Source organism: Hippopotamus amphibius, chromosome 1 (genome assembly GCF_030028045.1).
Source record: "Hippopotamus amphibius kiboko isolate mHipAmp2 chromosome 1, mHipAmp2.hap2, whole genome shotgun sequence".
Classification (NCBI taxonomy): Eukaryota; Metazoa; Chordata; class Mammalia; order Artiodactyla; family Hippopotamidae; genus Hippopotamus; species Hippopotamus amphibius.
Genome location: NC_080186.1, coordinates 198,824,330 through 198,837,195, shown reverse-complemented (window position 1 = coordinate 198,837,195; position 12,866 = coordinate 198,824,330). Strand labels below are relative to the sequence as shown.

General features: G+C 36.4%; 1 protein-coding gene across 5 annotated transcripts in view; it reads left to right on the top strand.

The window, feature by feature from the left end:
* The window catches only part of LNPEP (leucyl and cystinyl aminopeptidase), a 97,189-nt gene that overhangs the window by 69,524 nt on the left and 14,799 nt on the right, over positions 1–12,866 (top strand). For all 5 annotated transcript variants that reach the window (XM_057738600.1, XM_057738608.1, XM_057738622.1 and 2 more), the window contains 4 exons: positions 29–189; positions 425–513; positions 6,852–7,035; positions 8,137–8,293. In XM_057738600.1, coding sequence (XP_057594583.1) covers positions 29–189; positions 425–513; positions 6,852–7,035; positions 8,137–8,293 — 591 coding nt within the window. The remainder of the gene's footprint in view (positions 1–28; positions 190–424; positions 514–6,851; positions 7,036–8,136; positions 8,294–12,866) is intronic.

Sequence of the window (12,866 nt, the reverse complement as noted above, 5' to 3'; positions counted from 1 at the left end):
CAAAAATAATTTATTCTTTTTTCTACAGGTCACAAACAAAACACTAGATGTAAAGAAAATGATGAAAACCTGGACCATGCAGAAAGGATTTCCTTTAGTGACTGTTCAAAGAAAAGGAAAGGAACTTCTTGTACAACAAGAAAGATTTTCTTTAAATATGAAGCCTGAAATTCAGCCTTCAGATGCAAGGTGTGTCCCTCTTTCTCTCCCTGCCATCTCTTTTACATCCTCAAGTTATAGTATTTTTAAATGTTTTATAATCATAAGTTCTTAGGAAACCTAACAAGATTATCCATTTCTGGGAATAGCTTGAAAAATGTACCTTCCTGCAAAAAACAAACAACAACAAAAAAACCACCCAACAAAGTATGTGTGACTGAAATGTTGGAAAGAGGAATAATCTTCCAGTATTTTCTTTTTACAGCTCTCTGTGGCATATTCCACTATCCTATGTCACTGATAGAAGAAATTATTCAAAATATCAATCAGTATCATTACTGGACAAGAAATCAGGTATGGTTATATTTAACACTTTTCTGATAAGAAATTAGAAACAGCATATTTTCTAAAAATCTGACCAAACAGCAGAAAGGAGATTACACTTTCCAGTGTGCACGGCCCTCTGAGCTCGTTCTGTGAGACACCTGTATAAAATGTGACTGAAATGAGCTTGAGTCTTTGTATCATGCATCTTAGTCACGTGAAATAAGGTATAAAAAATTGCACTGAATGTACTAGCAGTTGTGGTAGAAAATGGCAAATGCTGTGTTTTTGTAGCCTAGATAAATATTTTATGCTACAAAGTAAGAAGTAGTGGATCAGTTGCTTAAAGTACACTCTGCTGTCTACTCTCTAGGGGAGGGCCGGGGCAGCTGCGTTTTAATGAACACGCTAGATGATTCTTACGCATGACAAAGGTTGATTCATGATACAGATTTGTAGTAAATAATTGTTACAAAATGCCCTGTAGACATGGCATACATTTTTTGATAATGAGAAAATAGGGCTAGAAATTATGATTTGGGGGGGGATAATAAAGTGTAAAGATTGTATATGCTGACCCACAAGGAGTCAATAAAAAGAAATTGAAATGTAGCTTCTGACCATCTGTTAAATACCACTGAATGCCACGCCATGTATCTTCTTAATGTACATCCTGAAAACATGAGGCTCTTGGGTTCTGCAGGAACCACTAGCGATACTTTAGAGTTATGGAAAGGGAAAATTTCTTGTTTGAATTTGTATCTGGTGTTCAATCCTATATTTTTGAGAGGGGAGTGTAGCTTAGTGACAATCTGACTTTGCCTGGTTCAGTCATATGATTTTAGGTGACTTATGTGACCTCTCTGAGCCTCTTTCCCTGAGCTATAGAATGGAGAGAGTGATTATACTTACTTTATAGTGTTATGATGAGGATTAATTGAGTTCATTTACTTGAAACCCCTAGAATAATGCCTGGCACGTGTTATGTGCTATATAAGTGTTAAGTTATCATTGTTAATACTACGTTGAAAAAAATAACTTTTAAGCATAACATATCCACATTACATAAAATCCAGAAGATGGAAAACAAATCTTATTACCTATTGTAACTACTCTCATGATTATTTCTTTCTAGTCATTTTTATTTTTTTTCTTTAAGAACTTTTATTGAGATACAATTGACATACAATAAACTGCATATATTTGAAGTGTACAATTTGATATTTTTTTTCTTATTAGTAATGTATATATGGCAATCCCAGTCTCCCAATTCATCCTCCCTCCCCCCACTTTCCCCACTTGGTGTCCATATGTTTGTTCTCTACATCTGTGTCTCTGTTTCTGCCTTGCAAACCAGTTGATTTGTACCATTTTCTATATTCCACATATATGTGTTAATATCTAGTCATTTTCAAAACTATTTTTTTACTTGGTTGAAATTGTGTACATGTGACTTTTGTATCTTACCCTTTTTTTTTTAACTTAACATGTGTACTGACTTAATCTTTCCTTACTGTTGGACACTTGATTTACCATTTGTATCTGTTTAAAAAAAACTCTCAATAAAATTTGAGTTCTCATTATATGAACTTTTTCATGGGAGTGTTTCTCAAAAATGAAGACACTGCTGCCTTTTGTGGTTTAATACGTATTTCCAAGTTTCCCTTCTGTTGTGTGGTAACAACTTATAAGGCCAGTTGAAATACATGAGTGTACTAGGTGCATTTCAGTCTAACTGGAGTAAAGTGTTACAACAACAATTTCATTATTTAAAACACTAAGTACAGTTGATGATGTCATCATATCTTTGATTAATACAGCATAGCTGGAGGTGCCCAGAAGTGCTGCCTTCTTTGCTAAAAATAAAACTTCATACTTTAAGTGGTCCTGAAAGGATAGTTTCTGACCTAAGAGAGAACAAATAATCCCATCTCCCTATTTTTGAAAGGGACCAATAAGGAAATTTTGCAAACCTCCCAATAGAATATGTTTTTGGTGATAATAGAAATAATTGGACAATAAGAAACCTGCTTTATTAGCTCTTTTTAGCTCAGTTCATATGCCAGCTTCTTAAACTCTTTTTGAGATTCACACCTCAAAGTGTGCTCCTATTTTCCTGCTGTGGCCTTTTCTTTCTAAGCCCTCACCTGGCACTCTCTGCTTCCACTGCGCAAAAATTGTTTCAGCAGCTTAAACATGCCACAGTGCCTCTTTTCTCTGGGTCTTTGTATATGCTGTTTTCTCTCCTGGAAGGACACTCTTGCCTCCTGACTTCCTGGTTTTACTACTATTCACTCTTGAGATCTCAGCTCATCCATTGCTTGCTCTAAGGAGCCCTCCCTCACCCCAAGACAGGTTAGATGACCTGTTTATGTGTTTTAATGATATTCTCTACTTCTCTACTTTTAATATACTGTAAGTACTGTTTTATTTATATCTGTCCCCACATTAGATATATCCCCCATTGAAGGTGGAGATCTTGGTTACACAAATCACTTTTGCAACCTTAGCACCCTATAGGCACACAAAAATTTATTGAATAAATAAATTTTAGTCTGTAGTGAAGTTAACTCAATTTCATATCTCACTGTAAAAAGTTCTAGGAAAAGAATATTCAAAGCTTGATGAAATGATATCTTCTATGTCTCTTCATTTGAAAATATTCTTAGTAAAGGGGAATATATGAAATGCACTATAACATGATTGGTTTGATCTAGAGGTGGAACTGAGCCGATATATGATGAAAGCAGTGTCTGCTACTTCCTCTTCTCAACTGTGTTATTTACCTTGCTGCTGCTGCAGTTTTAATTTCTGGCAGTTCAGGTTTTCAAAGTTCACACTGAAAATGTCTGTCCTCACAAAAAGTGTTTGACCCTGCAGACAGTTGGGTCTTATTGTTTCCTGATGCTCCTGTGAGAACCAATTTTGACTTAATTGAATTTTAATTTTTTTGTTTTGTCAAAAGAAATGTAGCACAGACGGTCACAACAGAGGCTTATTTTATGCCGTATCACTTTAGTACAGTGTGTTATCTTGGTGGTTTGTTAAATCTATAGTGTATTTCCGTGAGTTCTAATGCAAGGGGTTCTGGGTTAGTCCATTAGTTCAATCAAATATAGAAGTTATATGTGGTCAGCTTTTTGTCACTGTTCCCCAGATACATGGATTTTGAATGGTTAATAGTTTTTGTGCATAAGAAGGGCTGAAAAGGACCGTTTTTCTAAACTACCTATTGAGGAAATTACACTAAAAAAGTGTCTTCCTCTCCCTTCTCTTCTTTCCTTTCCTCCATCCTCTTACCTCTCTCTTCCACATTTTATTTAGACCTAATCTCTTTCACTACGGGAAATTTTTTGTATTAAATCTAACTTGGAACATTCATGTTTCTAAAAGGATATCACTGTGCCAGAAATATTTCTCTGAAACTAAAGGACATGGCATTGAAATGAAAGGCCATTGAAAAAAAGAGGAAGGAGGAAGGGCATGTAGTTAGGATATTTATCATGTGCCATTCTCTGCTCTTGCCTTTTCCTCCTAATAAAGTAAAGGGGAAGCAAGGGGGACTGGAGAAAGGAATGCTTTTGAACAGGAGGGGATGCAGTTCAACTGCTTGTATCATGCTAGCCCTCTGGAGCAAGCTACACAGGAAATTTTGCAGCTTTGTAGTAAAAACATATTTTTTGTTTCTGTGCTTTAATATTTCTTTATAAAACAGTAGTTGATTTTCATAACTCATGGACAAATGCTTTTTTAAAATCACTATTAGATTACTTAATCTGGGCTTCTGCCACTTAACATTGGAGTTGCTCACTCTTTTTTACTACTCAGTGGACTGTGAAAATTGAACTGTTAATCTGTTAATGATTATAATAAATTAAAAACATATGAGGGTAGCCTCATCCACATTTGAGCTACAGGATGCAGTTACCTCCCTTGTGTGCAAAGCTATTATTTTTTGATACCTGTGGTTTTAAGGTCCTCCATTCTGGGTCATTCAGAAGACCAGAAAGAGACTAATATGTTGATTCTTTAAATGATAACTCTCCTCTCTATGCTGTTGGCTGCACTGCTTTATATTCTATCATCAAAATGACAGTAATAATTTCAAGCACACTCCCAGCTGTGCTCCTCCTCGCCACCATCTGGACTTGGCTAGGTTTACAGCATGGCAGGCTGCTTATCAGCCAGGATACTCTATGTTTCAATATTTTCCTGTATCCATCCAGCGGGAAAATTGCCATACTTATCATTCCTTGCCTCCTTTTTTGGGAAAGGGAGATTTGAAGCTCTTTAGTTGTTCCCAAGGTCCTTTCTTGATAAAAGCTCTGTAGTAAATTGTGTTTGGTGACCCAGAGAGTGTTGATATTTTTGCATTAGCTAATGATGCAGTTAATTTCATTAGTCATAGGTTTGTTAAAAATATCTCCAACTTGGAGTAGCTGCTATTACCATAAATATTTCTTAGAACTGCATCCTGCTCTAGAAAAGGAATAAACCCTATTAATGTGATTAATCTTTCCCATCTGTTCCTATATCATCAAGAAAGCAAATTAGTGTGGAGTTCCTTTTAATGAAAAAGACTATTTGATATGTCATATTAGAACATGATCAGAATATGTCTTTCCATCTTAAAACTGTTTTACAGTTTTAGTAGAATTAGAGTAACTAAGGTATTAAGAAAATCTGATAAATTTAAATAATTCATGCTTTTGAAGTTGATCAGCCCTAAGACTTACTAAAGGGTTTAAATGTTTCCAAAGCATTTTATGTGTAAAGAACTTCATTTATAATTATTATGATAGTGAAAATTTTATAATAGCCTGAATATTTCCAAGTAGGAGGTTGGTTAAACTGTGGTAGGTCTCAAAATAAAATATTCTGAAGATATTGAATACTGCATATGAAAACGGTGGGAAAATGGCAGGAGGTGGAATCTGATAGGTGAAAAAGCAGTACAAAATAAATTTATTTAGATCCAGTGTATTAAATATTGATTCAATTAAAATGTGTATAGGAAAAATTTTGGCAGGAAATGTGCCCCATATGCTTTTATTTTATTGTCTGAGTTTATTTTTGTTATCTCTACTCCTCTTTCTTTTATAATTTAAAAAATTGTATTCTCTAAAATGGGGAAGAAAACTTACATCATAAACATCTACAAACCTTATTTAGATTTGTTTGAAACCAGTTACCATGCCATAATGATTTTATTCATTCATTCATTCATTCGCCGAGTATTTTTTGAGTACCTGCTGGGAACATTGTTCTAGGTGCTGAGGGATTAGCAGTGAACAAACCAAAGCTCATGGGGTTTATAGTCTAATAAATATTAAACCTTAAGATGCTTAGAAGCAGACCCTTAACTATTGTTCTAAATTCATATCCTCATTGCCAACTTTAAAGGGCATTTCTTGATTGGTAATTTTAAAGGGTTTTTAAATTCCTATATATATTTTGTAGTCCAGCTTTTGTAGTAATAATTTGTAGTAATATTTTTTATAATCACATTTTTTAGCTTCTTATTGATTGTACATTAATTGAAATAATTACATATAAAATTCTAACAATTCTCTCAGCATTTATATGTGATGGTAGGGGCCCAAAAAGTGCATTATCAATTTTCTATTATTTTAACTCAGTTATTTCTTATTTCTGCTTAATGAGACCTTAATCCTTCCCTGATGTTTATTTTGCTATCTTTGAATTATGTGATTTTTTTTAAATGGCTTTGTTTGTCCTTCCTTTGCTAACATAACCAAAGACAAAGACTGAGATGAAACACGTTTTATGTAGTTCTCTCACTGTCTTCCCCTGTGCCTCACCCTGCACACACTGCCCTCTTTCCCTTCCTCTGCCCTCTCTCCCTGCCTCTGTCCTCTGACCACAATGAACTTGGGAGCTGGTTCAGTGCATGGACTCCTTGTACACGTTCTCTCTGGGCCTTGAACACTTAGAGTCCCTCTTTACCTGGCTAACGACACCTGTATATCCTGAAGTCTCAACTTTGATGTCATTTCTTCCAAGAAATCTTTCCTAATCTTCCCTACTCTGTGCTTCTATACAATGCCACAGTTTCTTTTTTCCGTAGAAAACATTTATATGATAGTCTACTCACCTGGCGTTAGATTGTGAGATCTGTGAGAGAAGTCACATGTCTACCTTGTTTACCATTAAATAAATAATTGTTAAGTGAATGAGCGATAATCTTTGTTAACAGGAAAATAACTGCCCTAGGAGGCAGACATTTAGTTTCTTAGGAGAATATTAAATGTAAAAATAATACCATTTTAACTTTGAAACGAAGTATTCATTTAATATTTTTCTTTCCCTGTTTTCTTCTCTCTCTCTCATTTTTTGGTCTGTATTAGATGTCATCAATCTCACAGAAGAAGTGCAGTGGATCAAGGTCAATACAGACATGACTGGCTATTATATTGTGCATTATGCAGACGACAACTGGGAAGCACTGATCAAACAGCTGAAAATAAATCCTTACGTCCTTAGTGACAGAGATCGAGCCAACCTCATCAACAACATCTTTGAACTTGCAGGGTAGAGTATGCTTGGCTTGGGTCTTGTTTTGTTTTTAAATAAGTGTTCTTGAGTAAAAGGACATTTTAGAAAAGCAGTTCAAAAGAACGAGCATGTATTGCCTATTAGGTACAGTTCATTTTGGAGGATTGGGAGAATATAAGACATATTCCTTGCCCTCAGCGGCTTTATTGTCTATCTGGAAACATCAGCTACAAATATATTGAACAGTTATATAACAAGATTTAAGTAATATTTCAAGACTGTAGATACCAACAGGCAGGACACATATTTGCTGAATACACTGATGTAGAAGTTCAGGTTTTATTGCATGAGAGAATTCTTTTCAAGCAGCAGGTGGTTTCAGCATGAAGCTTAGTGCTTACGCACTGGTTTGAAGGACATCTCTGAGAGCTGCAGTACCACTTACCGCCCCAGCCACCCCGCAAGCTACACAACAGCAAAGCCAAGAATGGCAGTGACCTCGTGTATGGATATCCTCTCAATAGGAAGATTACCAGTTTAGGTTGTCAATGGGTCCAGACATACAAGGAATATTCAAATATGCTCCTTCTGACTGCTCTTGACCTTCCTATTTTGGTTCATATTTTATGAAGTGACCTTACATCATCTCAGCCAGCATTGTTGTGATTTCTGTAAAGTGGTTAATTTTTTAAATGTGCTCACCATAAATTCTTAACAAGTGTGACACATTCCCATACAAGTAATTTGAGTTGTTCTGGTTCAAATCCTCTTTCTGCCACCTGTTCTCACCTGCTAGATATAAGTAATTAATAAATAAAATTAGCTCTCTTCATCTTTTTTTCACCTGAAATGTTGTCATGCTTTTCCTGAGTTGGCAGCAGTTTACAGGTGACTTACGGGAAAAAACCTGAGCTTATTGTTTATCTTTCCCCTGAAATGTCTTTAATCTTGAGTCACACACATGAACTTAATCAGAGATAATACTATTTAGTCTAAGTTTACAGAATGCCACTCAAAGCGTAAATTTTAGGTCTTCAGGGCCACCCCCCCCCCCGTTTAGCCTTAAAGTGTCTCAGCATGCATACGGTTCATCTGCCTGTCTTGGCATATTTACTTTTTTGTTCTTTTACCCTTTAGCCTAGGCAAGGTGCCTCTTCAGAGAGCTTTTGATTTGATTGATTATCTTAGAAATGAGACCAACACTGCACCCATCACTGAAGCCCTGTTCCAGACGGAACTCATCTATAACCTCCTTGAAAAACTGGGGCACACGGATCTGGCCTCAAGACTGGTGGTAGGTCTGCCTTTTTGCCAAGTCTGCTTTGTTGCTTGCCTTTACTGTTACTATCCATGTTACATTCGGCAGTAATAGACTGAGAAGCCACCAGTTCAATCCCATCTTCTTCACTTTCCTAGTTGTGAAACTTTTATTTTGAATCAAAATTCATTTCTTACTATGAGACGTTGATAAAGGCTTAGCATGACTTGGTCTTGTCTGAATATCAAAATAGAGACTTCTGACACTGCTGTCAAAATGGGGCCACACTTTCTCTATTCAAATCTTGGTTTATTTTTATGTAATAAATGCTTGAAATAGGCCCTTTTGCAGTTAATTTCCTAGTAGTCATTATAAAACGACAGTTATGTTTGCACTGAGAATGTCTGCTTTAGGAGTCCTCACTGATAACCGTCTTCCGGACGGTGGTGCTGGTGAGTGCAAGTTTCTCTGCAAAGCCTTGGTAAAGGAGCCTGGGTATTGGAAACTATTTCACCTTTTTTAAAACCAATTGCCTGATCTTAACATTTGTTATTTTAGACACTTCCTGCATTAAATTGTTGACTGTGTCTTTAGAAGCTTGGGAAGGAGTGATGAATTCGTTGTCTTATCTAATTCTCTGAATCACATTCTGACAACAAGCTTTGCTTTTATAAACTAGCCAGGTTTTCCAAGGACCAGGCAAAAGGCAGCTTTCAGGAAAGAGAAGGTGATGGGCCAGGAATTAGAATAAGTCTTTTAGGATTTTGGTGTCCTCACTGCTAAAAGGAAAAGGTTGGATTGCATCATTTTTTTTTTTTTTTTGTAATCCTCTTTTCTGCTGCTCTTGCTGTCCTGCCTCGCATCCCTTGTGACGACCTCTCATCACATGTGTGATTCTCAGTGTGGGGAGGGAGTGCAGGGCAAGGGGCCACATGGAGCTTGAAAAGCAAAGCACCCTTCCTTACAAGTTTCTGATCTGACCCCAAAGGAGCTAACCCCCCACCCCATCCATAAGTGAGATGCTTTAGTTAGATGATTTGAGGTATCTTCTGATTACTAAGATTTTTAGCATTCTTCTATTTCATAAGGCTTTCAACTACCAGCCTTAATAAAAACCAGCACCTGGAATGTGCCCTGGCCAGTAGTGACACTCGATAAATGTTGAATGAATAAGTGAGTTAAAACCAGAAACAAGTACATTTCAGTGCTTATTATATTCTGCACACCCTGCTTAGTGCTTAAGTCAGCTTACCTCATTTAATCCTCAGACAATGCCAGATAGATATTCCTACTCCCATTACATAGATGAGAAGACTAAATAACTTCCCCAGAGTCACTTACCTAGTAAACGATAAAGCTGAGATTCAAACCCAGAGTACTTTCACTCCAGACCGTGCTCTTTGTGTTATATGGCTGTATTTTAATTTGTGTTCTAGCAATATCATCTTTCAGAGGATACCCTTTTATTGGAAAAATCAAAGCTGTTTCTTGCTATCTTTGTTTCCCCTTTTTTAAACTGATATTTTATGTTACAACAGTTTGAAGGCTTGTTGAAGTTCATGATGGCAGAAGCCAGTCTGCTGCCTGCCTCTCTCCATTGACTCTGTTGAAGGCCTGGTGTCGGGAAGCATTTGCTACATAGCTCAGATTATCCCTATGCTGAGAACACAGGTGCTGAACTCAATTCAAGGAGTTAGGTCTTTGGAATATTTTCCTACTGTGACACTCAGCTAACTCTGCATCTTCATCCCAAACGATGATTTCTAGTTTGCTGGGCAGGTTTGTGTTTATTCAGAACCGAGCAGAACATACCTAACACCAGCCCATGGGACAAGTGGTTAGAGGGCAAGGGCAAGGGGCTGAGTATGTGTTTGTAGAACTTTTACTGCTGTAGGTCTTCAGGTACTTGATTGTTAGTTAGTCATTTTAGCTTTAATTCAAGAAGGAGAAACTCTCTTTAAAATTTTATTCTAATCTTAGGGCATTCTGGTAGCACTAAAATTCTCAACATATGAAATCTGACACACTGTAGATGAGAATGGAATGGCAGACCTTTCTGAGACCTTGGATCCATTCTTCAAGTAGTAGTTGATTAAGACTGATGTCTAATTAATTTTTTAAGTCCGTGTCACCAGAGCATTGTGTACATTTATTGGCCATTTTGTTATTTAGGCTGCACAGACCCACATAACACATACTACCTATGTGTCACATTTTGTGACCTCTGCTGTGGTGTGTAGTGGGTAGAATCTGGAGGCATATTTGAGTTGTGTCAAATTGTTCACATCTGATGCTAAAATCTGATCTCAGCCATATTCCTGTTTCATCACTTATAATTCTGTCATTCTTTTATATATGAGGGATTGGTGGGATAAACCTTTTGCAATAAAAGCTGACACTTCACTTTTAAGAAGCTCAGTTGACCCAAGAAAGAACTCCCTGGGAACATCAGTGTAAAATTAAAGCAGTAAATCAAAATGTAATATATAACATAAGTGCCAGCATCTTGCCCTCTTTTATTTGTAAAATCATTTTGTGTTGTTGTTATTGTTATTTTTATTGCATGTACACAGCTTGTATAACTGAATTTATTCCCTTTCCCTACCATCTTCACTTTATGAAATCAGAGGATTGAATTCTATTGTTTAATGAGTTTAAATTTAAAAAAATTAATGTAGAACCATGGAAAAACAGGTTTAATTTTATTTCTAAAAGGGAAAGATAATTTGAAGCACTTGTTGTGACTTATTAATATTAAAAATATAACCTGAATTACTTACAAAAAGATTTTATAATCCAAATTTTCTAAGAACAGAATTATTATTTTTTTAAATAAAATCTTTTCTTCTTTTATGTTATCATTTGTATTTTTTTTTTTTTGCCACGCCATGTAACTTGCAGGATCTTGGTTGCCTGAACAGGGATTGAACCCAGGCCCTAACCACTGGACAACCAGGGAATTCCCCTGAAATATATTTAAAATCAGCTATTTGGGGACTTCCTCTTGACTCTTTGGTACAGGGTATAAGTAATAAAGTTACACCCTGTGATTCCAGTGGAGTAACTGCTCAGGAATTAGCTTCAGCATCTTCAGCTGTCAGGTTTCCCTCATTTCCAGTACTTTAACTCCCGCTGGCTGCTTTGTTTTAGTAAACTCTAAAGGATCATTGCCATTTTTCTCCACTGAATTTTTTTTAATGGTATTGCAAGTATGGAACTTTTTTCTCTTTCTCTCTCATTCTTCCTTTGTTGCTATTTGACAGTTATGAGTAGCTTTTAAATTTCTTTTACTTGTCACGATGCTGTCACGATGCCACTGAGAAGGTCAGGCCAGTGGATGACAGCGTGTGCCGGTGCCGTCGTGTGTCTAGCAGGACCTCCCGCTTTGCTTTTATGTTCCTTGCACTATCAGTCAGCATGGCAAGTGTTTTTCCACTTCACATCCTCCCAATGACTGGCAAGCTTTGTAACTCACACGTTCCACAAGGTGAATGTTCTCTATTTCATTGCCTTTGAAGCAAGCAAACAAAAGGGTGTTGACATGTTATCACAAACTTTGTGTCCTTCTTCTCGTACGGATTCTTTTTTCCATTCTCATAGTCAGCTCCACAAGAGACTTATTCAGAGAAGGTCTGCTGAGAAAATGGCCTCAGCAGTTTAAAACTCTCTGACTAGGCTTCATTTTAGGTATTTGACAGAGCCACTCTAGAAGAGTATTATGCTCTGTGAAGAATTTGAACTAATTTGGGGGGGTTAGGAGGTTTTGTATGTGGTCATGTGTGGTGCTTGCCTTCCGGAGATGAGACATGGTGGTGAGGGTGTTAAAGCACTAGTGGGAGGAAGCCATCCAGCGCTGAGAACCCCCCGTGAGGGGTACCTGTAAATTGTTTTCATTTGATTCTCCTTATTTGTAGCCATGAAGGTTTTCTAAAAAATACGTATAAGCATTTTTATATTAGAATTTTTGTTCCTTTTAGTGACATTCATAAATGCATATTTCATATAATTTTTTTTAAATCCCCTGTGTTCTCACTCCTCCCCCTGCACACAGCTTGGAACATGGAAATAGTTCCAAATACTGTGAACAGCTTCCATGCTTTTGTTGTGGGAAAAGATGAAAAAGAAATAGGAGATCTGTTGGTTTCTTAATACCACAGGTTTATATTTAAGAATGACATCTCATTCAGAAGTAATTATAACGATGGACTCAATAGTAGATGATTTTACTGAATAACTGTTAATTTTCTTAAGTGTGATAAGGTATTATGGTTACATAGGAGAATGTCCTTATTTCTGGGAATTGCCTGCTAAAGTATTTATAAATGAAATATATCTGTAACTTATTTTCATATGGTTGAGCTAAAATGAGAAAAACAAGTATGGTGTGTATGTGTGTTATACACAAATGTAAGAGTGTTAAAAAAAACAGTGAATCTAACATATGGGTATTCATTTTACTGTTCTTGTAGCTTTTCTGTAGGTTTGAAAATTTTTTAAATAAAAAGTTGGGGAAGGAGAAAAAATAACTATAAACAACTATTCTTCCCTACAGGCCTCGTTTTCTTGCTAATTTGATTAGATTAATTTGTTATACCATCAAACTAGATGA